Consider the following 27254-nt stretch of genomic DNA (forward strand, 5'->3'; position numbering starts at 1 on the left):
CAGGACGCTGATGCTTGTTCCTCTCCTTAAACTCAGAGAGACACAGACTATCCTAATCACCTGAATTTCCTTAGCTGAAGATGTTAGTGTGTGAGATTCCTGTTCCTGAAAGCAACATTTGCAGAAAGGTCTCTCCAACACACTAGAAACTGAAGGAGCATAAACTCCCAGGGCACACCTAAAGGGTAACTTTTTGCTAGTTTGCTCTTAAGTTGTTTATATTGTACCTTTTTTTGATACAGAAAATGAAAGAGTTTGGTTTTCTGACACAACTCACAAGGGAACATATAAGAGGAGAAATCAGGCGGCCTTCTCTAAAGCCAAGTTTTGCAATTCCCTTTTTGTTTAAGTATGATAAGGCTTATTAAAAAATAAAATAAAATAAAAAAAGTCCACAAAAAAACCCCGAAACAAACCAAAAAATCCAACCAACATCCCAGGGAGAAGAACATAAAAGCCTTTTGGAAATACTTAAATTTCTGAAAACATAAGACTATTTGAAAAAAATTTAATTGCAAAATTAAAGGAAATTCAAGAAATCAATTCTCGTATTTCAAATCAGTCCATGATTTCATCATCAGCAATATGATGAACTATCTTTTCCAGCCCAAAATTACCAGCTTTGGGGAAAACATACTCATACTTAACAGAAATAATTAACGGGTTAAGTTAAATTACCTTTTTTTCCCTGATCCACATGCCTGCATGTTAGATAATGTTACATTAGAACTGAGCATTGTAATGAGAGACTGACAGCAACAACCTGTCACAGTAACCAAAGCAAAAGCCATTTTCTCGTGGTTACATACTATAGATCAGTAATTTAATATTAAAATTAACTTCCTATATAAATAAAAATAAAAAAGTTGGGCAAAAGTAAATTGGCACAGTCATTATGGTATTGCTTTCCAGTTTCAACACTGCAAGGAGCAGCCACAGATTCCAAACACCAAAGGAAAAGGTTATCACCCAGCCACCAGCTGTAGCTTGGGGTTTTTTTCCCCTTTTCCATGAAGTCATCAGCAGTGCTTCTGCCTCAGGTCCATCCCCCCGAGGTGGGAGCTGGCAGGAGTGCAGCCTGTGGTACAAGGATTGCTGTGGTGGGATTGTGCCAGGGCAAAGGGAGAACAGAGAACCCAAACTAGAGTGTGCTTTACTGCTCTGCACGACTTGGCTCAAGTCAATGTTCGTCAGGATTGTGACTAATTTTTACCTTCAAACAGGCAAAAACCGAAAATAAAAATTAAAAAAAAAGTCAAAATCTTAAGCCTTCAAGTTTCTTTGCCTTCATTCCCTCCCTCCCCCAAAAAGCACCTCCTACTACAGACACATTTTCTGTTTTGCGGGTTCAGAAGTTGGAATGTTGTGGAAATACATACAAGAGAGAAGGAATTTCTAGTTGTACATTACATTACAAAGAGGTTTGCTCCCAGACCTAAGGAGGGAGGGATACTAAGCAATATTAAATTCCTATAAGAATCCTTACAAAGCATGCAAAATATTGATATACTCACAAAATCGAAATTTATATTTGTTCCTTTTTGATTTTGCAACTTCACAGTACAATAATTTCTAATATTATGCAGCAGTCAGAATTACAGTGACTACAAAATCAGTTCCCTTTTAATTTTTTTCTTTCTATTTGTTTGTAACACTCCTTTGCTATTTTTTTTTAACTGAGAGATTGCCGATCACCCATCAGAAAATGTGCAGTTCAGCACAAGAGGGGTTGCTTTCTGTGTCTCATTTCCCCACAGATGATGTTGACAACCTGACCCTACCAACCTTTCAAAATCTGTCCCTCCCTCCCCTTCTCGTGCTGATTCCTTCTCTTGTCTTCCAGCTGTACTTTTCTTCTTGCCAGGACAGTGATGGACAGATGCCACTAAATGGATGCTGCAGAGCTGGGTAGGAAGTGGGGCTGGAGTGGTTTAGGAAAACAGCGTCGCTCCCACCCCTCGGGATGTTTGGCACAACTGCTTCATAGCCAGAATGCTCAGCTCTGGATACCAGCAATCAGATTCTGCAGTTTCAATTCCCTGGACAAATACTGCTGCCCTTTCTGCCTCTGGAACCCCTGTGGCTTCAACTGATTCAGGGAGGGAAACACAAAATTGGTGTTTGGCCAGACCTTTTGTACTGCTGGATGGAGTTCCACAGAAATTTCTCCACTGCTCTTATTTAAAACAGGGTTGGAATTTCTGGAGAATCCACAATGCATGCTACTTGCTAGATTGTCCATAAAGTACATTCTGACACATTTTTCAGAGTGTTTGTATCTATCAGAAAAAGACTCTTGTAGAAGCAACGTACAAAGCCTCCAAAAATTCAAGTATCAAAAAAAGATGGTCTGATAAAAGTCTGGAGCAAGCAGCCAGCCAAACTGACAGCCATTCATTTTTTTTTGTTCACAAATTCTTCAATTGTTTTTGCAGTGATAACGTTTTTTCTTTGGAGTGTTGGGAATTAAGTGTCTTCCCAATTAATTTTCATCGAGTTTGGTGGGGTCTAAGGAATTTAGCAATCCTTCCTGGACAATGTTGCCTCTGCTTATATGCAAAAAAAACAACAGAATCACTGACTCTTATCCTCCCTGCCTCTCTTTAATTTGCTGTATTTATTTATAGAGTAACTTCATTGGATGTGTCTCCCTTAACCCAAAAAAACCATCAGAAGTGCAATACAGGCAAGAGCAGGGCATCTCCTTCCCCGGGGTGTATAAACATTTGCACCTGAAGGGCTGGGTGAGACAAAAAGAAAACCCAAACACAAAAAGTCCCAGCCCCCAAACGGACCAACAGTTCTAGTTGTACATAAAACTGTTGGATTTCTTTAGAACCCCATTTGAATCAAGACTTGAATTTCTGAGGAGGGAATCTTAGATCCCAGACCCTTCCCTTCTCTTTCCTTCCTCCAAAGCTATGCTATTTTTGTGGCCTAGAACAGTACTTGAAAATCAGCAGTTATTAAAGACACAGTTGTGATATATCCTTTAACACCCCCTCACCCAAAAAGGGGTGTCCTATCAAGTGGTCCAGTAGAAATCTTGAAGTTTCTTTATGATAAATTAAATCCATAAAATGAGGAATACCTTCTGTCCCATTCCCAACAAGAATAATGGCCACACTCCGTGGTGCATTTGTTCAAGTGTCTATTGCTCCTTCTAGTGGAGATTCCACGCAGCTCCATCTCCACTTAGTTCTGGTCCTACCAGCACGAGGAGAGGGTGTTCTCCTTTTTTCTCCAGCTTGTCTCTGGTTCACAAACAACAGAAGCACTGAGGGCTGGAATTCCCCAGCACAGGAACAGGCCAGTCACATCTGAGGAAACACCAGTCAGCTTTTTCTCAGGGGTGACAGTTATGCCAAGAGCAGTTCTTTGTGTCCTGTTGGTACCGCGGGCACCTACACCTCTGTGGAAAAGAGAATGCTTTGCCTCTTGCTGTCCGGGGTAGGGATGGTCTCCAGCTGCAGGAAGTACAGGAGAACTTGAACCTGGAAAGAGAAAGAACAAGGTAATAAAGCCCTGGTAACTCATTCTCATCCCAGCTATTTGAGAGTGGGCAGACATGCCTACAGCTCTCTCCATGGGAGCATGTAGCACTTGTGGATTTGTTTTAATCCACTGTGTAACATCAGCAGAAGTAGCAAAACTTGCAGTGCTTCAGAGACACCCTTTTCAGCTTCCAGGATGAAACAACGGCGCTGGTGTGCCAGTGCACTGAAAAAACTACATCTAGAATTTTCAATGGAGAACATACAAACCAGCCTGACCCAGTAACACAGGCTCTGTGTTCCAACCCTCTGCATTGCCTTCACAGGCAGCAGTGGCCAAAGAAATGTGAATTTAGCAGAGGATTGTGTTGGTTTAAGTGTTGAGGAGCATTGCAGAAACACTTTTGGTCCTTTTATCCCAGGGCACCAGGATGGTGCTGGGAGAGCTTCCCAAAAACTCTTCCCTTGCACAAACACACACACAGGATGCACAAACAGACATTCCCTCATGAAATGTATCTGTACAGATGCAAACTGAACTGCCTGAAGAAACACAGTTCTACAAACAGTTTAAAATGTCACTGTAAGGGCAGAACTTGTTTTATGTTTCTCAAAAAAACTGCCATGAAAACACAGCGGGGTGGCTGAGCCAGGCCTTTCCCAGGAAGTGTCTTCACAAGATGCAATGGCACATTCAGCATCTTACCTGGGACATGACTTCTAGTGACCAGCTGTCAGTCATTGTGATGGGCTGGGTTGGGTTAGCAGGGATTTTACTGTCCTTCTCCGAAGGTCTGAGCAGTGTTGGTCCAAAGACAGTGGCAAGATTATGCAGGGACATCTTGTTAACACCTTCCCTCTCAGCAACCCTGGGAGAAGAAACAACGCACGAGGCAGATCTTCATAAATACCTGAGTTTTACAAATGGGAAACTGAGGCACAAAGGTTAAAAAATTTGCCCAAGAGAAAAGTCTTCAGCAGAAACACAAGTAAACCCCAGATTTCCTGGATTTTAATCCAGAACCTCAGTCACAAGATGATCTTTCACATCTCCAGGAACAGTCTCTGGTGTGTTCAACACACATATGCAAATCAACACACTGGGCTGGTATTAAGCCAGCTTATTGATTATTATCAAATGCATGGAAATACTTTTTCACAGTTGAAACCATATTACATGGACAAGATCAGAAAGACTTGACTGAACAAGGAACTGACAAGAGCATTTAGGCAAAGTGCTATCTATTTTAAAAATAGATTATATTGGATTTCAGACACCTTTTGAGACAGGGTTCACCAGACCTTAAACATGGCCAAAGCTTCATAACTTACGCAAAAATCTTTCCAGAACTTTGGATCCAGATGCAGGTGCAGTTTTGCAGAGACATTGCAGCAGGAATTTGCATTTGCACTAGATAAGCCCTGACTCTTTTGTTACCCCTTTCCTCCAGTTCTAATCCTTTTTCAGTATGAGTGGGAATGGAATTCAGGATTTACTGCCTCACTAAGTGAGTATGAGACAATAGTTATCTGATGAGCATTCACAGCAGATCAGCAAATGCTTCTTCATTTGTGTGATTCAGCACAAATTTAAGGAAAAGGCTCCTCTTTTCAAAATAACAATGCTTTACACATTAAATGCAAGTCTCAAGGAACCACATCTTACCTTTTTAAATGGTCCAAAAGGAAAAGGAATGTCACAAGGTTGGGTTCTGGAAGCGACAGCAACAAATTCAGCATACAGCTTTCCTTTGCAACAGGATCTGAAAGTGCTGCAAGACAGAGAACAAAACATCAGCCCAGGCAGTGAGTGAGGATCTGACCGACTGTGCCACCTCCCAGCCAGCCATAGGGATGGGCCTGGATGGACTGTGGTTACATTATAGGCTGGAAGGAAGGTCAGAGTTGCACATCAATATCCCATAGCATCTCTTTCCTTTATTTCATAAATGCATAGAGACTATTTTTCTCTCAAGCAGTTCAAGTGCTTTCAGACTTTCAATCATTGGTGTCTTTCCCCTGCATCAAGGTAAGATGGGGTACACCCCCCTCCCCTCCAAAGGGGGCTTCCCTGGAAGCCTGACTGGGCAGTCAGCCTGTAGAGCCCCAGCAGGCAGGCTGGCATCCTGCTCTGAGCCCATCCTTCAGAACCCTGGGCTTTTCCAGCCTGCACTCCAGTGTGGCAGGCACCCATACTCCGCCATGTGGGAAGGCGCTGTCATTCCAACGCTCCATTCTGAGCTCTGTTCCACAGCCCTCACAGCTTGCTCAGGCTTCTGTCCAACACTGCCCATTGTGTTGCTTCAGGAGCAGCCTCCTCCTGAAGAGCTTCCATCCTCAAGGGTTCCCTCTGCTGCTACCCACCGATGCCCTCGGCGAAGTTGGGGTACAGCTCGTCCGTGAACAGGGGCTCGGGCAGCTCGCGGAAGTAGAGCTTGAGGGTGCCCGCGATGGCGTTGACGTCCATCTCGCTCATCATCACCGACACGTCCTTGTTGTCTGAAAGAGGGCAGAGCAGGGGCAGGGTAAAGGAGCTGCTGGCCTTGCATTCCTTCTTTTCTTCGCTTTGGGTCTGTTTATCCTTTGTCTTTGCACAAATAGCTGAGAGTTTTCCTGTTTACATTTCCCCAGATTAAATGAGCAACCTTCTGACAACCGAGAAGTGCTGCACAAATCACTGCAAATGGCTTTACATCAAGTCAAGAGAACCTCAGGCTCCCAGGTTGCTGTGCTGTGCCTGGTCTGAACAAGCCCTGCTTGACTGTATTTATATGCATTTCGACTTTTGTTAGTGACAACAGTTGTTATTCCAATTCTCTGCTTCTAACAGCCTGGAATAACAGACTCTGAGGTCTCTAACTCCCCACTGAGTGTAGCTAAAGCAATTCAGGGCTCACATTTCACTTTTGTTACTATTAGGAACAATAAAACCACCCCCTTTCCCTAAAACAAATACCAACAAGCAGAGCCAACACTGGTTTAATGGAATTTAGCATAAAACAGCATTTAACAGAAATGAAAAAAGTTGGTTTTCTATCTGTGAAAGACATCTATTGCACATTCAGCAGAGGTTTTGGTAGCTTAGGGGGATTGAAAAGAAAATCCAAGAAGGAAAATATTTCACTAAAGAAGTGAAGGAAAAGTGCAGGGAGGGTGAATTTGGGCAACTGGTACAGGCCTCATGACTGCTTGCCTAAAAAGGGAGCTGGAGTGTGGCTTGAGCAGTTCTTGGACCATCATGTGGAGGCAACTCAGAGGTGCTTAACCTGCCTGATCTCGGGTGCCTTTTGGGACACACAGACTGTTGTTTTAAATGCAGCACCTGTACGGAGCCCTTTTCTGCTCAAGATCAAAGAAAGCTTTGCAAATATCAAATTATGTAATTTTTTTACAGCCTGTGCACATCAGTCTAGACAGAGTTAAGAAGAGAACTCAGGAGCCCTGACCATCCAACCCCAGCTTCATAAACACTCCTCATAGTCAACCTTAGAATATCTTTTTTGCTGGCTTCCTTTCACAAAACATTCTTAATTTTAAGGACTTCTATTAATTTGGAGACCTCACGACAGTGAGGAAATTATGACTCCCGATTGCTGACGTTTCCCCTGAGAAAGGTGTCTGTCTTTTCCAAAGATTTGGCAAGGCAGGTAAACCCACCATTTCATGTCTGCTGGGAAGAATAACAAAAGCATGGTTTGGAACAAGGATCCATCCTGTTGTGTGACTGAAGCTATATCAGTAGCTGAAGAATATTAATCAAATATGCAGCCAGGGTTAAAATGATTCTCCTTGTGCGAGAATCTCTACCTCTTAATGCTTCTTGGGGAACATAAGATTAAGAACAGCAGAGCCACCTGACAGGGAGCTCAGGCAGGTTCTTGCAGAGCAAAGGAGAACATCAGGCACAAATACTTACTGACATCAAAGGCAGCTTTCAGAGCCTGGATGTCCGTTGCAACCCCAGAGACTCGGTAGATTCCCACCTCCTCCATCCCGCGCCGCTCGATCTCCTCCACGCACTGCCGCACTATGTAAGGCACCTTCGACCTCTCTCTCCTTCAGAAAGCCAGAGAGACGAGTTCAGCAGAGCCCAGGCCCTCAGTGCCTGTTCCCCCAGCCAGCCAGGCTGGCTAAAACCACCCCAGCATTGCACTGTGCAAACCTCTTCTGGAAAATGAGGTGGGAGGAAGTCTGAGCAGGCAACCAGGACTGAGCTGAAAAACTGGAGAGGGTTTTCTGACTGTCTCAGCCTGGCTTCCCTGAGCACTTGAGCTTCTGGCCAGGTCCCAGTGCCCCTAGAGCCTATGACTCTGCCCAGGTAATCAGAGGATTCCCAAACATTCCTTGGATACATAGCAACTCTGTTGCTTTCAAATTAATACAATTCCATAGAGAGGAAATACAACACTTCCCAAACCATGTAACAGAACAAACAGGTTTCTGCTGGCAAATGATTCACGACAAAAGATCAGGGGTTAAAATAATACAACAGGATCCAAAGACCTTGAACATTTTTGATTATGGAAAGGAAACATCACTGTTCAGTGGCTCTGGAAATTTGTGACCATGTCAGCTAACTACAGAGAAGGCAAGGGCAAGAGGGATTTCCGGAATTCAGAGAAGCTGTCAGTAAACACCCTGGGTCCCACAGCCCGTGTGCACACTGCTTTTTTCCCCTGCAAAAGATGAAGCTGGGAGCACACAGAGCATCTCCTGTCTGCAGCCACATCTGCCCACTACACGAGTGGAGGAGGCTGGACTGCCACACCCCTCGGGGGGCACAGGCAGGTGCACCCCACTGGCCAGTTGCCTTTCTGCAAAACAACAGGGAGAAATGTGACCCCCGAGCTCACTTGGTGACAATGGCGATCTTGACCCCAAACACGCCGGTCTGTTTGCGGGACGGCATCCTTTTGAGGCTGAACTCCCTGCTGGTGAACTTCACCGACAGCTTCACCTCAACCTGGACAACAGAGATCAGATGGCACTTGGTAAACGTTTTATTTTATTTTATTTTCCCCATGCTGCAATGAAGAGCAAAGAAATAAAGCCCACGGGAGGTACAGAAGCAGAGCTAATTTCTGTTTGCTGCACTTACCCCATTCATGGAGATGACCGTGCGCTGCCAGTCTTTGTCCTGCAGTGCCTGCGGGTCCAGCTGGAAAAGAGAAGTTACCCATGAGCTGGGAACAGACTTCAGAGAAACCAGCTGGCCTGGAAGGCTTCTGCAAGTGAGCAGGGCACCATCACTTTTAACATGTTATTTCTTGTCCACAGGAAAACACACACTCCAAAGTTTTCCCAGTTTCAGGTAACGGGATGCTCAGATATTGTGTGGTTCTCTAAGCAGGGCTGAGGAGGACTCACATACATAGAAAAATTCAGCAACATGTGTGCAGTGTCTGCTCAACAACAAAGGCAACCTCAGTGAGCACAGTCAATGTTTGAATAGCAACAACCTGAGTTTGTTGCCATGGCTGTTTGCATTCATGGCTGTGGCACACACAGAGGCACATGGACAGCCAAAATCATCCCATCCCACAGGGCCAGGAGTCAGAGAAGAGGAGGAGAGATTTCTGAAATAATTCTGATTTGAAACAGAGAAACTGTCTCCCACTGCAGTTTTCTACAAACAGGTGAGGTTGGGTGAGTGTGAAATTACTGCACTGAAATAAAAAACCAGGCTGGAGAACTCCATAGCTCTTGGCTACAGAGCCAACAGCTTCCAAGAAGGACTGAATTCAAAAGACATAATGACCTTAAGAGTGAGATCAAGGAAGAGAAATACAAAGTGATCCATACACAGGCAAGTAACTTTAAACAAACCGAACTTCTGTCAGAATCTGACAGAGGAGAAATGGAGAAAATCGGCCCAGAAATCATGGAAAGTTGTTCTCTTTCAACCTGCTTAGTCCTTTTCATTTCTATCTGAGAATGGAGACAGGAAGAACACCTGACCCTGCTACTGGTAGAATTCATTAAACAGAACCAAGTTCCAATCTCCCATTTTCAGCTTTGCTTGATCTCGAGTGGACAGTTGTGAGGCTGGGGAGCAGCTGACTCGAGTGCTCAAACATCACCCAGCAATTCCAACACTGGCTGGGAGAGCCCAAGCACATCCAAACCCAGGTCCAGGGAGACTGGCAAGAGAGAGGAAACAGCTGCCTGCACCAGGACTGGATCAGCAATCAGAACCAGCCAAAGTGGGAATTTGGTGCCTCCTGAGATGGCTTTGTAGCACTTGGCTCTGGAACACTGAGGCACAGTAAGACCAGGAGAGGCCACTGCAGTAGCCTCTGTCTTGAGTTTACTGCTGTCAGCAAACGCACCCTCAGCAACCAGAGGTACTTTGCAGCACAGCTCCCCCCTCTCACAGAGCCCTGTGCAGAGACAGAGTGCTCTGGCAGGTGAGAGAAATGCTCAAACAACAGCAGCTGCAGGAAATTCTGGGAGATCTGAGACAATCATGGTCACAGCCTTTCCGAACATCGGCAGAGCAGCCCAGTGCTGCTGACAGCTACAGAGACAAGTGCCCCCATGCCCTTCCCCAAAGAAAGACAACCAGCAGAGAGGAGAGTTTCACGCTGCAGAGACCCCAAGCAGCAACAGAACAAGCAAGTGAGGCCAACCTTGTGCCTGCGCACTCTGTCCCGGACGTGAGCCCACAGCGGGACGCTGCCGGCACACACGTGCTTCCCTGGGGAACTGGACCGGCTCCTGTAGGTGCAACTCCGCCACAAATTCCTGAAGACCCCTTGTAAGGAATAGTCAGTAACCAGTAGCTCCCACATCCTGGGACTGCACAGAGGTCCAGGAGGCCAATGGGCAGCAGTGCTTGGCTCCAGTGGCTCAGCAAACCCAAACTGCAGCTCCTGCCAGGGGGGTTGGCTTTTAACTCCGGCGGAGCAGATCCGCCCCCGCCCGTGTGCCTGGCCAAGGTCCCCACGAGCTGGCCAGAGTCTAGGCTGTTCTTCCTTCAACTTCCGTGCTGGAAGTTTGGTTTCTTTCAACAACTGCATTCTTTCCCAGAATCAAGAGGAAACCATTTCTGAAGTGACTGGTTTCCTATGGAGGACAACCATGCTCAGTATTCCTGAAACCTTCATCTCCATCTGCCTAAAAAGTTATCTGGTTAAGTCGCCAAAATGGCCCTGCTGATGGACACAGTCACAGCCAATCCTCCTGCTCAGAAGCAATTTTCCATATGTTTTTAGAAGAGAGTCACTGGAAGTGTATTATTTATAGCAGGGACAGACTGCTTAAGACTGAAGAAGAAGGAGGGTTTTGAATATTTGCCAAAAACATTAAAGGAAGAGTCCAGCAGAATCCAGTTACAGTTTTATTTAAGCTAACAGGTATTACTGGTTATGTCTCAGTACTGACCAGGGAACTCCTGCCACTGCACAAAGTGAAAGCAAGTAAATAGCTGATAAAAATACGAGCCAAACACCAGCCTGCTCTGTCTCAAGAGTGACTTTCACATGGCTGCAAAGGACAAGCAGCAGCAGAGTGCTGGAGCTGAGAGCTCACAGAGACTTCACCCTGCTGGGTAACTGCTGGAGCTGAGCAAGGCCTGTGGACATACCCGAGTGTCCCTGCTGTTGCCTCTTGCTCCCTTCTCCCTGAACTTTGCTGCAGGGCTGGCAGGACTCCTGCCCTCCCCACTGCTGTTTGATCCCTGCTGGAGAACAGCTGGTACTGAATGGAGCCAGGGACAACAGGCACCAGGGTTGGCTGACCCGAGCCAACCCTGCATAAATCACTGGCAATAACAGCAATTAAGAAAAAAAAAAATCCCCCCCAAGGTGCTTTTTAAATAACAAAACAAAATGATGGAAGCTATTAAAAGAGCAAAGCTTGAATAAGGTCTCAGCAACACTGAGCGAGACAGGAAAATCAGGTCTCACAGTCTGATAAGTCACAGTAGGAAACAGTCAACAGGAAACCAAGAACGTCATTGAGACTTTGAGCTTCAGTCCTGGACCCAACTGATGACTGACCTTCTGGGGCCAGCAAGAGCAACAGAGCAGCTGGAGCAGGAGGTACAGAGCACACTGAGCACAAAGAGCTAGCAAGAGAGATGCTCCAGCACAGAGAGCCTGTGACAAATGGGGTCGTGCTGTCTTCTGGCCTGATTAGGAAATCACTGACCTGGAAGAAAGAACATGGAGTAGAAGAATGCAGTCCCCAACCAGCATGGCAAAGGGAGGCAGCTCCCAGCGAGCTGTGCCAGCTCAGGCAGGGGAGGCCCTGTGCAACGGCTGCCTCTGCATCTGACAGTGACATTCACTGCCCCTCTACACAGCTCCTTCAAACAGTGGCTTGGTTTGAATGACAAAAGCACCCGTGCCATCTCCACTGAAACAGAACCACTGTGTTGTTTCCCTGCCCTGTGCAAATAGGGCAGACTTACTAAACCCCTCACAGACTGTACTGCAGGGGCTTGTTTGCACAGTCCCCACCAAGAGCTCGTGCTGCACAGGAAAATACAAACCAACCAATTTGTCTGTTTGCTGCTTCCTCTCTTGTAGCCTGCTCCCTGGTATTTGTGATGGCAAGCTGCAGCCCCAAATTCACTACATGAATCAAGCCAACACCTCTCTGTATCCTGCCCAAAACACAACAGAACGAAGCAGCTCAGCACCACGGGGGTTCTGAGTGCAGGTCTGTGGCCCTTGTAGCAGCTCAGCACTGAATTCAGACAGGGCACAGCAGTCAGAGAGCAGAGCAGGGCAGTGAGGACCTGGGAAAAGCAATCTGGGGGTGCTAGTCTGGCAAATGCAAGCTAGGCACTAAGAAGGGTGTCTGTGCTTTGCTTTAGGAAACCACCACAGGGAGCTTGATGATTATTTCTTTTTCCCCAGAGAGAAAAGCAAACATATAAAAAGAGGAAAAAACAGAAGCCTCAGCAGAAATGAAAGAGCAAGGACTGAGGAAACATTAAGGTTACTGTTTTTTATCTATTCAATCACATTACTTCTTCCCTTTATTAAATCTCCCTGGCAACTTTACACTCCATCAATTTTGAATTGTAACTGATGTGACATACATGCTGTCAGAGTTCTCACTGCTGCTGGAAACTCCCAGTCCAGCCATAACCCCATTCTTCTCACAGCTCCCCACTGACAGGTTAATCTTTCCCACCATCACCCTTTAGCCATGACCCATTGCCTTCTTCATTTCCCCCCTATTTTCATTGCTGGGACACTGTTCTGCTTGAGCAAACTGCTTAAACGAACTCGAGGGTGTAAAGGGTTTCTGAGTTGACACTTGGGAGGTACAGCAGGGAAAACATGGTTTACATGGAAAACAACTTAGTGCCTGAAATAGCCATGGGCACTGCTATGAGACATCCCAGATAATTAAGCAGATAAGAGTGATTGTTTTGCAAGGCAACAGAGGAATGATGTTGCACTTCTTCCACAGAATGACTGATCTATGCTCACATCCTCCCTGATTTTCCAGCACTGCTGTGAGAGAGAAGGAAATACTCTGTCTGAGCTGATCGTGCAGAAAAAAGAAAAACAACAAAGGAAACAGCATTTCTAGGAGGCACCAACGGGAGGAGCCGGATCCCAGGGTGAAGTATCAGTTTACTCACCAGTCTGTTCCCAGGGCAGTCGGGCTGACCCATGTGCCCACTAAGATGCAGTCTCAGGACCAAACAAAGGCTGCTGTGCTCAACACAGGGGGATGTGTCTGCCACTGAAGTGCAAAATTCAAAGAGCAAAAGAGGCAACCCAAGGGTCAAGGATGGATTGCAAGGTAACAGCAGAAAGAAAATTCCCCAGGGTGTTCACACTGAGAGGAGCTGATGCTTACAGCCTCAGGGCCTCCTATAAAATGATGGTCATTCCTTCCTGCCCCAAGTCTCCCCATAATTTCAGTTGCAGTGTAGCCAGGAATGGTGTTTCTCATGTCTGAGGTGCAGCAGAAGCCCCCAGCCACGTGTGGCCATCCAACTGCACACCCAGAGCAGCCGTGCCCACAAGGGCTGCTGAGGAATTCACTCCTACATTTCCAGGACGTCCCCCAATTCTAAAACCTCATTGTTTTATTTTTCAGGGATAAAACTTGCAGGTTGGCAAGGAAAGAAGCAGCTCTTGCCTGTGGCTATAAATACAGGTAAATAAAATATTGCATTGGAAAAGAAAATATGAGCAATGGAAGCTACTAAAATTGCTGCCCATTCCTGGAAACTTGTGAGCACATGGACCAATTTCCAGTCTTCCTTCCTCCAGCGCCATAATGTAACGGAGAGATTTAATAAACATTTTCACAGCCAAGACAGTCCTTGTCTCCTTGATGCATTGTCTTCATCACTGAAGCTCAGAGAATGTGGTGAGTCAGAATTCCCAGTAGTGGGAAGTTGCATATTTACAATAATACATGGCTTAACAATACACTACAATTTAGCCAAGACAGAAATTCCTCTGCTTTTATCAACAGGAGGATGCAGGCACTCATGTTCCCAGAGTTTTTAACTAAAGGGAATTTATGGAAAAGAAGTCTTACTTCAACTTTACAGACCTTGTCTTTAAACAGACAGACTTTGGCTGAATGACCACAGTGCAACAAAAACAACAACAAACCAGAAAGCCCAGGATAAACTACCAACTCTAAAGTAAACAAAATTTGATGTAAAAGCACCTGGAGAATCCTAAAAGAAAATAACTATAAAACCAGTGATTGAAAAATGCTTTAACACAGCATTTACACAGCCAGCCTTCAGCCACAGGCTGCCATCTGATTTTGTTGTTGCATTATTATGGTTTCTTAATCAAGAAATGGTGTTTACTTTAAAAATAAAACTAAATCAAAGTAAAACCTTTAATAATTTTTATCAATCCAAAATCTTACCAGACTGTCTTATGCCTTTTCTTTGCAGTTATTCAACAGTGTTTAAAATTTGTGTGATGGAGCAGAAATCACTGAGAATTGAGAGGATGCTCTGGCAGTTCACCAAATTTCTTTACAAATTGTAACGAGGATGTACAGAAAGCAAGAGAAATTTTGCATGTGCCTTTTATGATATAACAGAATGCAACATTTGCAAATTAATCAAAAACATTTTTATTTATTTTTTCCAATTTTTAAACCTTCCCAGTGTTTAGCTTTTTCTAAAAGAATCAAGATGCAATTAATATGTGTCACCAAAGAGTATTTTTACTTACTAATTTTAATGTAAAATGTATTAACAGAATATGCCATTGCTGTGCAGAAAAATACCCGCTCCTGTATGAAGAAAAAAACTGCTTAAAATTTAAAAGAGTTGATTTGGTTTTAAAATCATTCTATGTAAAATATTGGGAGGATTTAGTGGGTCAGTGATTTCAGGGTTCTCTGTTATAAGCACACAAATCCCCGGGGCATTTCAGGGCTGCTAACTTGCTCTTTTGTAGTTGCTCATCTCCATGGAAAACAACCTTTGTTAGCGGGAGGGACACAGAGATTTCTGGTTAGCCTGAGACACACACAGGAGACACCCTGTGCTGGCATTTATCGATTTGTACACGAGTTCCCTTCCAAATCCCACCAGGCATTTGAGACAAAAGCTCTCTCTGTGACACGTGGCAGCCTCGGGCTCAAGGAGGGAGGGAAGGGACAGCCCTGATGGGAGTCATTTGGCCAGTGAACCCTGGCAGAGCAATGGGGTCCCACAGGCTGCCCTCAATCCCAGCTGTTCTGCAATCCCAACCACTGCTCCAGTGCTGGGAGAGGGAGAGGCACTGGTACACGGAGGGGAATGGGGAGATCTCTGAGCATCCCAGAGACAAAGGTATCTGGGCAGGGTCTCTGCTCTGTACAACAGCCACTCCAGCACAAAGAATGTGCCCTCAGAGCAGCCATTTAAACACCCCCCTGAAGCTGTGGACAGACAGTGCAACAAACTGGAACAAGAGGGGGAACATATGTTCCTGATGTCATCCTCCATGGATGGCCTACACAGCAGCTCCCCAAGAGCAGCATCTCTTTGCAATCACCACCTCCCCTATTGTATTACAAATTTGCCACACAAAGTGACCCACACGGGTTTTCTGCAGTGGAAATCCCCCTCGGATGCCCCCTGCTGTCATGGACACCATGCCCAGGACATGGCTGTTATCAGGACAATAACCCTGCCCCCCAGGGCCCGGCCAACACATCCATCACCTTCCAGCACATGATTTACAGAGGGGAGAGGATATTCATTACTTCCTCCTGCCACAAATGGAGCATCCTCAGCAGTGCCCAGGGGCAGTGCAGCTCCTGTACTGGGCTGGAAGTTTGGAAGTTAATGGGCAAATGAGAGATCAAAATAAACTTTCTTGAAAAAGCAGCTATTCCATAAGGATGCTGAAGCAGGCATAGGGTACAAAGCAAGAAGGAAAAAGCTGCTGCCTTCCTCTCTGTGCGTCACATTGTGTACCTCACTGTCTAGACAAAAATCTTCAATACTTAGACACTCAGAATGCAGGAAAACAAACCTCCCTGGTGCACTCCAGGATTCAAAAGTCCTGTGATGTTTTGCAGTAAGGGTAGCAGGAATGAGCTCAGCACAGTCTTACCTGGATCTGCCCTTTCCCCATGATTCGATCTGTGCTCTCTCCATCCTCTTTGGTGAGCTTGGTTTTGTTGTAGCACTTTTCATAGCACAGAATCCGCAGTGTCTGTGAGCCCTCCAGCTCAATCTCGAACTCCTGCAGGGCACCAGGACAGGAAAGAGCTATGGATGCATCACAGGAGGACACCAGTCTCATAATAATCAATTTAGTCTCCTTAAAATTCCTCAGAAGGGAGCACTTAAGGACTGACCAAAACCTCCTCCCTAATGGAGTTGGTCTAGAAATAAAGTGAAATTGTATTTTGTATATATAAGGTGGTCAAATCAGAGACCAAGATGGTTCACTCCTTGGTCAGGTTTCACTGGGTCTCAGCAATGCATTGTTCAAAGACACAAACTCACCCACCTTCCTTGTAATGAATTTTGCTCACCACCAGTTGCCTGCTAACAGGCAAAATGTCTATAGCTAATTCTTCCCTCTCTCAACAAATAAACAAAACCACCTCCTTCAACATATTTTCACTTGTGTCTTTAAAAAAATAATCAAACATGCATCTGTTTAAATGATGAAATGCTGGACAAGACTCATTTGTATCAAATTGTTTGTTTAACTACAGCTAATCCAAGAGAAAATCTTCTGCAAGCCCTGACAGCCAAATGAACCTGGCAGGAAAGGGCTTTCTGAGCAGCAGCAAGTGCAGCACAAGTGCTGAGCATGCAGCAAGTTCTTCCATTGGTGGATCTTCTGCCCATTGTGCATTGATGTTTGGCACATGGAATAAGTCACAGCAAAAAAAATCAAACCTACCTCGTTCCAGTTAGGCTCTGTGGTGTCTCTGTAAACTCTAGTTTTGGCCTTGTTCACAAAATACCCAAAAGAATCCACCTCTAACGTGCAGTACAAATCTGAGGAGGGGAGACAGCAACAGAAACTTAAAAAGTTTCTAGAATCTCCAATTAATTCACATTAATCACTTCCAGGGTGTGTCTTCAGCTCCACCATCTCTGTATTAGTACCAGTAACATCATTCCATACAAATCTCATCATCTGGATCAGCCCAGCTGCCTTTAGGAAGCTGAAGTACCAGCACAGCTGTATGAATTATGTCAGCACAGACAAGCCCTTCAACTCTATCAAAAATCAGGCATGTGCTGTTATCCAGTATTCCCCAGCTCAATCCACACTGAGCTGAAGGTGTACCCCAGTGAGCAATAAACCTTCCCCAGGTAGACACTGGACCCCATAAACACAGTGATTTCCCTAGAACAGCATCAGTGCAGGATCCCTCAGGGAGCAGGTCAGGGGGCAAAAGCCTCATTATTTTTACAAAGTGGTTAAACAGGCAGTATTTGGTGCTTCTGAAGAGCTACTAATGAGCTGTAGACATTGCCCCACCTGTAAGTTATGTCCTAACTTACAAATGTGGTGTCAGGCAGCAGCTGGGCAGTCAGTGGCTCAGCAGGAGGGATGTACTCCCAGTGCACTCCTTTCCTCCCTGGACTGCACACTTAGCTTGGATAAGAACAGGATCCCCAGCCACACAGCCAGGTAACCTGGGCAGCTGTTCTAGATTATCCCCATCAATGTCTGGGAATCACAGTCATTCCTACCAGGGTCCTCCTCACTCTAGTCTGTCACCTTTTTTGATCCTTCTGTCAAATCATGCCCCTGAATTTTAGCACCTCTTTCTTCACAACAAAAAATCTGGATGCCAGAGAATGCTTTCCATTCTTTCATTGTAAAACAAAATACAGCTGAAAGAATTCAGTATAAGGGCTGACTTGTTTCTAGAAGAGGTGGGTAATCAGCAAACACTGTTTAAAACCCCAGACTAGGCCTAAAAAATAAGTGCTGCATGCTTGACCCTTGATGGTGATCTTTCTGAGAGTGCACAGCAGGAACTTCCAGTTCTCCAAAACCCCTCTCCTCCTCACCATCAGCACAGATGCTGCAGTCCTAAATCAGCCCATGCCCAGCTGTCCCAGCATATGACTTCTCTCACCCCTGTCAGTACCTCTGTGTGTCACAGAACTGCAACTCACTTGAGCTTTGCTTGAATCCTGTGGCAGAGTGGACAATGACATTCAGGAATCCATAGAGACCCGGGGATTCATCATCTGTACAAAAGACCCAAGGAATTCTGTTACATTCACAGTGGAGCTGAGAGTGATGAGACTGATATTACACAGGTTAATGAGCAGAGGGTAAACTGTCCCTAAGGATGGCAGGAGCACATAACAGCCATTCTGGCAAGAGAGGAGACTGTTCCAAGAGCACTGTCACCTGCAATGCCTTCTGGCAGTGGGAGGCTTCTATAGTGACATTTCTAGGGTCAGCAAGACAGCATGGAAGAAATTCAAGGTAAAATATAAAGTAAAAATATAAAAGTAAAATATAGAGGCTAAATCTAGACTAGCAGATTAAATAGGAATTTAGGATGGTCTCTGACACAATTTTGGCCAACTAGTGTTCTTCCAAAGGACTCCCAGGCATAGTTCAAAGCTGTCCCAGGTTAGGACTCCACCAGGCACTCCAGTACCTTGCACAACAGCTACATATAAGGACCATTTAATAGTCAATGAATATATATTGGAGGATGTTGGGGAATATTTTGCTAATTTAGATGTTGCCACATAACGTGGAGCTTGTATTTTTATTGTTGCAGCATTAGCATTGGGATGACAGACTGTTCTTGTTCCTGCTGCTCTCTCTTGGTATGCCATCATCTACTTCAACTAAACCACACAGGCTGGTCACACATGGCCTCAGGTTTTGTTTTACAGGGACTCTCAGTTTGTAACTCATCACCAGGCTGCAGTGGGTAGCAAAAAGAACCAGAGGAATTCACAAAAGCAGGCAGGGGAGAGTTTCACTGCAGCTGCACCACGTGAAAACATAAACCAAAGGTCTTACCTTCCTTATTGATAGTGAGGGGAATGTTGTGGACTGTCTGAAGCTTCACACAGGAGTTTGTCAGCATCTGGAGCTCCACCGATGTGAGTGAGAAGCTTTTAAAGCCTGCCAAGGAGATTCAAAGGGGGAGGAATTCAAATCTAAAGGAGAGGCTGGATACCTTCTCCCTCATCCAGGGCACACAGGGGTTGGCTGCTCCCTGGGCAGTGTCCAGCAACAGCACGAGGGGCTCAGGGCTGTGCTGCTGCTGCAGCCCAGCTCTGCTGAGGGCACACTGAGTTACTGTGGGGAGTAAAAACTCTCAGGATGGTTCACAGGAAACAAGGGGAGGTTCTTACTTTCTTGTAAAGCCAAAAACCACCCCTGCCAAAAAAGTAACTAAGTTTCTTTGGACTGGAGCCAGGTAAAAGCGTGCAGCTGTTCCCTGTACCTGGAATTGCAGGTGCAATTGAGCTCTGATCTCTAGGGTAAACGGGAGCATCTCTACCACACTTACTCTGTGTTCTCCCTACACATTCCCTACACTTTGCTGCAAGCAGAAGTCCCCAAACAGCCTCAGACATGCAGAGACAGGAGACATGCTTGTTGTGCTGGGGATTTCAATCCATATCTCTGATTTTGCAGGTTTTCCTCATCCTCTGGATTCCTGCTCTCCAGTAAGATCACAGTGTATCAATAACAGGTGAGGGACACTCACATTTCTTCTGCTGCTCTCGGATATTCTCCCTCCACTCTGCCCTCTCATAGTCCGATGAAATGAGGAACGTGTAACTCTGCCCAGGAGAAGAGAAGAAAATAGGGTGTGCATTAGTCTGAGGGCTGGCCTGCCTGTCCCCACCCTCCTCCAGAGCTATGTGCTGGATACACTTTCCTTCTGGCACTCCTGCCACTTGTCCTGCATCACAGCTCTGTCAGGACAGGCAGGGCTGTGGACATGATCTTTTGGCAAAGCACCAGCAGTGCCAGCATGGACAGTCAGAGCCCCCTGAGCCCCACCCTGCCAACAGCAGCTGTGTCCCTGCAGCCATGGGCTCCCATGGCAGCTCTGTGCCATGCTCACAACACCAGGAACCCCAAAAGCCTCCAGCACAGGCCTAGACACTGGTGCAAGCTGAGGAAGCAGCGACCAGCTCATGGATTGTCACCAAGCAGTAACACAGTCTTGTGAGAATCCTTTGCCACGTGCATGGAAAGGCCACGGTGACAGGTCACAGCACTGCCAGAGCAGGGGACAGATTAGTCACAGCCTTACAGGATGTCATCATAACCCTTGGTACAGCAAGGGCTGGGGGTCTGCTGCTTGGAAAGGGCTTTCAGGACAGACAGTGGAGGCCACAGAGACCTCCTTGTGCAACAGCCAATACAACCCCCCCCCCCACAGGCCCCCGTGGTCTCGGGCACACTGGGGGGCAGGGATGTCCTCTCACCTTCCCGTTGCGGTTGTGCACCCGGAAGGCCATGTTGGGAGACATCAGCAGTAGGAGGGATTCCTGCTCCGAGAGCTTCTTTTTTAACCTCTCAATGACCTTGCTGCCTTTATTGGCCCTCTGGAGGGTGGGGGAGAGAGGGAGACAGAGGACACATGTCATTCTCCAACATCTATCCCATTTACACTAACGGATATATTTTAAAATCAACAGTCCCTCCCCTCTGTGAGTAGGGAAATGGCCCCATGGCAGAAGAAATGCTGTCAACAGGATCCACAGGGCTCCCAGCTGCTCAGGAACATGTTCCTGCAGTACCTCTACACTCACACTCGGCTCTTCCCTGACTCCAGCTGTCCCAGATGAAGGTGCAGAGGTGCATGGCCACTGTCCCAGTTACACCCTGTACTTTCTGCCCAGAGGCTGCAGCAGCATCGTGTCACTGGGCAGCCACAACACTGCCATCTCCTCATTAACTAAGGAGACTGAAAGGAACTTCCCTAGAAGCTGCCCAGAACGCTCCCACCCACTGATCCATTTTCATCAGAAGTCAGCTAAAATCAGTTTTTCCTGGATAAAACCCAGTTCCAAACCCAGCCATGTGTATTGTTTGGCAGTGATGCACCACAGCATGTATCTTAAGACACCTGCACCTGGTGAGTAAGAGGTTTCCATGGAGTGTTCTTCCTAATATCTTCCTTTTTCCAGGAAGCCCTCTCTGAAAGCCAGCCAGGGCAGAGAGGCAGGAGTGTGGGGAATAATCTTGTCACGACACGATCAGTGTTATTCATATCCAGCTCTACACACCAGCAGGCCTTCAGTTTTCAAACTCTTATTTCTCTTTTGGGTTCCAGGAACCTAACACCTCTGAGAAAACATGTCTTGCAAGCAAAGAGAAGGCCAGAGACACCATGTCTGTGTCAGACTGTTCAGTCAACGTTCTACATACATTTGCTGATGCTTTGACATCAGTGAAGTAGGAAAAAGATTTAAAGGTATAACTGAGCTTGCAAAAACTGAGGAATACATGGCTTCTGACCAAAAATCACTTGCAGGATCATACTTTAGCAGCTAGAAATTTGCATGTCACAATCCCAGTCCTTCTCATGTCCACAGCATAAGAGCCCTGCCCTGCACAGGGATGCTCAGGGATAGCAGTCACAGGTGGTTTCATGAAGTAGAGAAGCTACTGGGTACCACTACAGAGTGTTTTTGTTTCTGCCTCCCCACAAGGCACCATCATTCAAGCTGTGCACAAGGATGAGCAATGATGGGCTGTGAAGCATCTGGGTATCACAGACCTCTGCTGAACAGCCTGTTCTAACACGACTCCCCACGCTGTGCAGCCCTGGGAGTGCTGCTGCTGCAGCACCTCAGCACAGACACTGAGTCTGTACCTGTCAGGGAGTGCTCAGCCCCTGTTACCTTTTCCCGTTGAATGTCGTTCTTGATCTGGGATATCTTGATCTTCATGGCATCCAGCTCCTCATCAGGTACCAGGGGGATATTGGGCACTGCCTCAGACTCATCCACCATTTGGAAGCTGAGGTCAGTGAGTGGGATGTACCATTTGCAGTCATATTGCTGGCTTTTCCTGAAAGGCAAAAAGTCCAAACCTTTTATTATTATTGGTGTTTGACAATACCCACTCCCCCTTCCCAGCTATAGTGCATAAGATACAGATATGGGTCCAACTTTACTGTGATTTTATGTGGAAAAAGTCTGGCAAAAGGCTGCTTTCCAGTAAGAAAGCCCAGCAGGGCAATAGCCAGCACAAGTACACAAGGCAACTCATTTTGGTAGCTAGTTCCTTTTATCCTAAGAAACCACAGCCCTCTCCTGCAAACCCTTTCAGTCCCATGTGCTCTCCCTTCAAAGCCTCCATGCAGCCAAAGTTCTAAAGCTGTGCCAAACCTCTGACCTGGCTGCCACCTGTGACCTAAACCCAGGTCTCTTTTGCCTCCCCAAATGGGGCAGGTGAGCCCCACCTCTATTGTCAGGAACATCCACTCTTGGGAACATCCCACTGCTTTGAAGGTTCATTCCTCACAAGCATGTGCTTCAAAAAGGGCAGGCATAACTTTTTGCTTGAGGAGGGCAAGGAGATGAGAGGGCTCTCCATTAGAAGAACATTTACCAAATGAAGAGAAGCCCTATTTGAGGCAGATATGTTGGTAATGGTTCCTCCCCCTCATTTGTCAAAAATGTCAACAAAACTGTCTTCATAGTTGCCCTTTGGGGTTGACAGTCTGTTTACTGCACCTTTGGCATTTTTCTGTAAAGCTGTTAACAGGCTGTAGCTGCAAAGCCAAAATTAATAACCTTAGTCACAAAAGAAAGTGAAGAATGTCACCTATTAAAAGAAAGTAGAAAAATTAATGGCATTTGTCCTGAATATCAGCACCTACAGCATATCCTATTTTCCTAGGAAGGCTCAGGGCAGAGATGGGAGGAATTAACCTTTCCTGAGGGATCAGGACATGGACAAGGTCTCATACAAGAAACAGTCCTGCCTTGCTGATTATTCCTTGTCTAAGTACATCTTGTGGGTTTTAGTTACCCAGGTTAGGGGGTTCACATGCAACTAAAACTGCTGGCTAACCCCAGGATTCTGTTGCAGCTGAGGTGCAAAGCACCCAGTTCAGAAGGCAAATCTCACCCTCCAATCTGCTTCTTGAGTTTGGCACACAGGAACAGATCAGTGAAAAGAAAGACGTGGCGCAGCTTGCGGGCCCCCTCCACCAGCTCCACCATGAAACTGTCCTTCAGCAGCTGCCGGTGCTGGGGGAAAGAGCAGGAGAAATGTGTCAGTGCAACACGAGCTCCAGATCTGGCACCGGGGCAACACATTCCTCAGACGTGACTCCTACCAGAGCAAATTCAGGAAATTTGTCTGATTCAGAAAAAAAGAAGACAGCCTATTAAATATTCCTGGCTGTAAACTCTGCTCCCTGCTGCTGCCCTCCCTCCCAGAGGCACAGATGGCCGTGCATCTCCTTCAGTACCCGGTGCTCGGTCAGACTTCAGGCTTCTCTCCATCACCTGTTCTGAGCCTGAGTGGAACTCACTGTGAGTCGCTGCCCAGCCTCTGTGTACCGGAGGGCCGGAATCCCCGAATTCCTGAATCTCTGCCAGGGAATCGTCCCCTCTGGAGCCAGCAGAGAGCAGCACACACCGCTTCTCCCAGAGCCACTTCCCAGCCTCTGCATTCAGCTTCAGCCACCTCTCCAGGGACAGAGCTAAGCCCTCCTCGGACACCTCCTCTCCCAGTCACAGCAGAGTTTGTCAACATTAACAGCTGAACAGCAACAGCAGCCATTGCTGCTTCTTCATTACAAGTGCTGCTAAGGGATAATTCCTGAACATGTGTATCCAGCAAACTTCTCAGTAGTCTCTTATCAGCCTGTGCTTTAATAGAACCATCTGGATATACCCCCACTCCATGTCTATTGAAATCTCTTTTTATATCATATAAAGACTCGCCAAATCTAGAAAATTCAAAGAAGTTGCACAACTCTGATGCCTTTATTCCTGTTTTTAGTTCCAGGGAGCTTTACAATCTCCTAAAGAAGAGGCACAGACAAGCAGGCATAAGCATTGCTTTCCTAATTCCCTTATGGGGGGGGAGTCCACAGTTAAAAGACTAAAAGGCTGGAGTGCTAGCACTTACACAGATGGCTGTGTGCAGGTACCAGTGACCACATCAGGAGTTTCATGCCCTGCTCTGTGCTCAGGCCTTCCACTCTGCTGTCAGGATCAACAGGACTCTGCACATCTGGCATAGATAACTCCCACTGATTTCCAAACAGGGCCATTCAACTTTGGGCAAGTTTTATTCCCACCAATATGTGTAACTGTCAGTGTTGCCTCACTTCATGCCCAGTACAAGCAGGAACCATCAGCTTCACCACACGTGCTAAGGCACACTAAGGAACTTTTCCATGACCCAAACTATTTCCTTGTTATTCCAGCTAAGAGGATGCTGCCCTGACACCACCAAGTGACATGTCACACATCCCTCACATGGCCTAGACAGCACTGTGGCTGCAGACAGGAGAGCTCTGCTGACACTGTCCAGGGCCAGCCAAAACCTCTGAGCTGCCTCACCGTGAGTCCTCCCCAGCCCCACACTCAGGACTTGCCTGTGTGACTCACTGCTGACCTGCTCCATCCCAGTGATCCCCACACTGGGAACACACACACAAAATTCTGTTTCCACGAGGCAGCTCAGCTCCACGTGCTCAGCACTGCAGCACCAGGAAAGCAGCTCCCCTGAGCCAGGTCAGGACACCCACACCAGAGCTGATGCCTCAGTTTCTCAGGTGATGCCCCCCAGGTTCTGTTCTCTGCGTGACTTAACAAGCCCTGCACACGCTCCCTGCCGAGGGTGTGGGAGTACAAACCCCCCACGCTGCCTCTCCTCCCGCCTACGGTTCTTCCCATCTTGGCTCTCCAACATGGAAACAAACCACATCAGTCCTGAGCCCAGCAGGCACCACGGCAGGGAATGCAGGGCAAAGAAATGCCCTTGCAGACACAATTCTTGTTTGCACAGCCTGTCCCACAGCACCCCAGACTTCCTGACACGCACTAGGAGCCTGCATTTTCCTGTCTGCAGCTGCACCACAGTGACCTGTGAAAGCACCCAGAGCAGTGTCAGCAGCTATCTGGGTGCTGCCTTCCATGACACAAAGGTCCTGGAAATCCATGAGCAGCAGCAGCAAAAGCTGCACCTTTCCCATCGCTGTGGGAAGCAAGGCTGCTCCCTAGCAGAATGTTGCACCATCTCTGGGTAGGACTCTGTGGAGATCTGGCATCCAGCAGTGATACAGGCTCAGAAGGGCCTGTACATACGTTAGTGTTTATTTTTAGGTGGGTGTGATCCTCCTGGCTCCTCCTCAGTGGTTTTGGGGCGAACGCCTGCCTGCATTAATGCCGCTGCTGCTTGTGCACGCCTTCCCCTCCTGCATGGTGAACAAACCCCAGGTAGGAAACTAGAAACACTGAGCTTCAAACTAAATAAACAGGAGGAGGTATGTTATCGGTAGCAAGAGCACTCCTGAGCTGCAAAGAATTTCATCTGGGAGCAATAATAAGCAGGAAAAGATATTTTCTGAGCAAGCCAAAACCCTGATCTCAGGTTTCTAGATCTGATGCATATTAATTACTCTGCAAATCAGCTCAGCTCCTCTGGGGCAATGAGAATAACTGCTTACTGCCAGCTCAACCTCTGCTCATTGTTCGTAGGTGTAAAGATGTTCTCACAGCTCACTCATCTCTGCTCCCCAGCAGGATGCAACACTGTCCTTTCCCTGACTGGCAGGGACATGGCACAGTCCTGACCTGGCCTTCTGCCCACCTCTGCCAGGCACTGGCAGTGTGTGAGGTGAGCCAAGAGCCCAGCCCAGCACCCTGCCAAGAGCACATCGCCCCAAAACCCGAGCAGGGAGCTCAGCCATTTGATGCCAAAACAGGGGCATGACTCACCAACCTTCACAGTTCCCACCTGTGCTGAGGTGGCCTCAGTCACACTGGGTTTATTTGGGTTTGCACTCCTGGCTACCAAGTATCCTGACTGACACAGACACAGTGCAACCCATGAGGCAGCAAAAAGTCCCACAAAGGGAGCTGGGTGGGAAGACAAGAAGGCTGTATTTCCTAAGCTTGGCTGGAACAGAAGGAAAGAGATGAAAGGGATATATTCCAGTCAGTCACTCAGAGGAAAACACTGAGCCTCCCAGACTTTTCAGTCTTCATATCTTCTTGCTCATGAGCTAGTTGGAAAGGTCTCCCTCCAGTGAGCAGCAGGGCTAAACTGCCACAAGAGCAACCAAGCATCTGGGGAGGAGAGTATGGGAGAAAACGTGTGGACCAAGTCAGGAAATCTCTCCTCACTACCAGCTTCTCTCAGAAAAGAGAACTTTTGTTATGGCTGGGCACAACAGGCATGTCCCAGGCTGCTCAGCATCCATGGAGCCGAGGAGGGGCACTTCCAGCTAAGGGGCACATCCTCTGTTGCACATTAGTCATCTTGCCGGGAGGTTCAGCAGGTCAGAGGGAAACAATAAAAGGATTTCCCAACTGGCTTACCAGATCCCTGCCAAACTCCACAGCGTGGGAGCAAAGGGCACCTTCCTGGACCTCCTAACATGAGTCAGCCCATCCTCTCCCACCCTGGGGGAGCCAGCAGCCCCCTCAGACAGGACTCCTGCTGGTCAGATGCCTGTGCCACCTCAGCTCCACAGGCCTTCTCTGGCAGTATGGGAACCAACACTTTGGTCAACTCCTCCCACCCAGGGCCACCAACTATGCTTTTGGTGGCCTCCTGTTAAACAGGGTCTCCTGAAACACAAGGCCTTTTGGCCGAGTAATCTTGCTGTACATGACATACAATAACCCACATGTGGGAAACCATCTCTCTACCTTGTTTCCAGAGTTACTCTGTTTGTTAGAGGTTGCCAGAGGGGATAATGGTTTCCTAAAACACCCTGAAACAACATAAACTACACAAAACCACATAAACATGCATGAAAACCTAAGCTTAGGGTGAGAGTGGCAGTACAGTGGCAGTGCGACCCCCGCTCTTCCACAGACAGCCCCCAAGACTGTCGAGTGTCCAGCACATGAGCTCAGCTCAGCTCAGCTACAGAAAGTTGTTCCAGGAAGCCTAGGGGGAAAACCTCCCAATTTTGTATCATAATAGACTGAATTAGGATCATCTTCAATCTGTTACCTTCAGTGGCTCTGGCAAAGCTCCTGTACTGGTACAATGTAAGTCCCAAGCCTCCTCTCCAGGCCCTACTTTTCTCTGCATGTTTTTTCACCTGCTTCTTCTCCCACCCACCTCAGTGCTCTGAACAAAGGAGTACCTCTGTCAA

At 47.0% G+C, this 27254-nt stretch overlaps 1 protein-coding gene across 3 annotated transcripts in view; it reads right to left on the reverse strand.

Moving 5' to 3' along the window:
• Positions 1-549: 549 nt before the first annotated feature.
• BCR (BCR activator of RhoGEF and GTPase) overlaps positions 550-27254 on the reverse strand; it is a 98877-nt gene continuing 72172 nt past the window's right edge. For 2 of the 3 annotated variants that reach the window (XM_018081962.3, XM_018081960.3), the window contains 15 exons: positions 23036-23157; positions 21802-21970; positions 20380-20499; positions 19650-19725; positions 18953-19057; positions 18082-18156; positions 16847-16944; positions 16043-16174; positions 8593-8652; positions 8348-8457; positions 7411-7550; positions 5859-5993; positions 5161-5266; positions 4201-4363; positions 550-3494 (listed from right to left, as the gene is read on the reverse strand). In XM_018081962.3, coding sequence (XP_017937451.1) covers positions 3405-3494; positions 4201-4363; positions 5161-5266; positions 5859-5993; positions 7411-7550; positions 8348-8457; positions 8593-8652; positions 16043-16174; positions 16847-16944; positions 18082-18156; positions 18953-19057; positions 19650-19725; positions 20380-20499; positions 21802-21970; positions 23036-23157 — 1701 coding nt within the window. In that variant the 3' untranslated portion in view covers positions 550-3404. Of the gene's footprint in view, positions 3495-4200; positions 4364-5160; positions 5267-5858; positions 5994-7410; positions 7551-8347; positions 8458-8592; positions 8653-14647; positions 14730-16042; positions 16175-16846; positions 16945-18081; positions 18157-18952; positions 19058-19649; positions 19726-20379; positions 20500-21801; positions 21971-23035; positions 23158-27254 lie in introns of those variants that run through there. The other variant, XM_018081961.3, reaches the window with a different exon arrangement.

This window comes from Manacus vitellinus, unplaced genomic scaffold, assembly GCF_001715985.3.
Source record: "Manacus vitellinus isolate BGI_N305 unplaced genomic scaffold, ASM171598v3 scaffold_58_pilon, whole genome shotgun sequence".
NCBI lineage: Eukaryota > Metazoa > Chordata > Aves > Passeriformes > Pipridae > Manacus > Manacus vitellinus.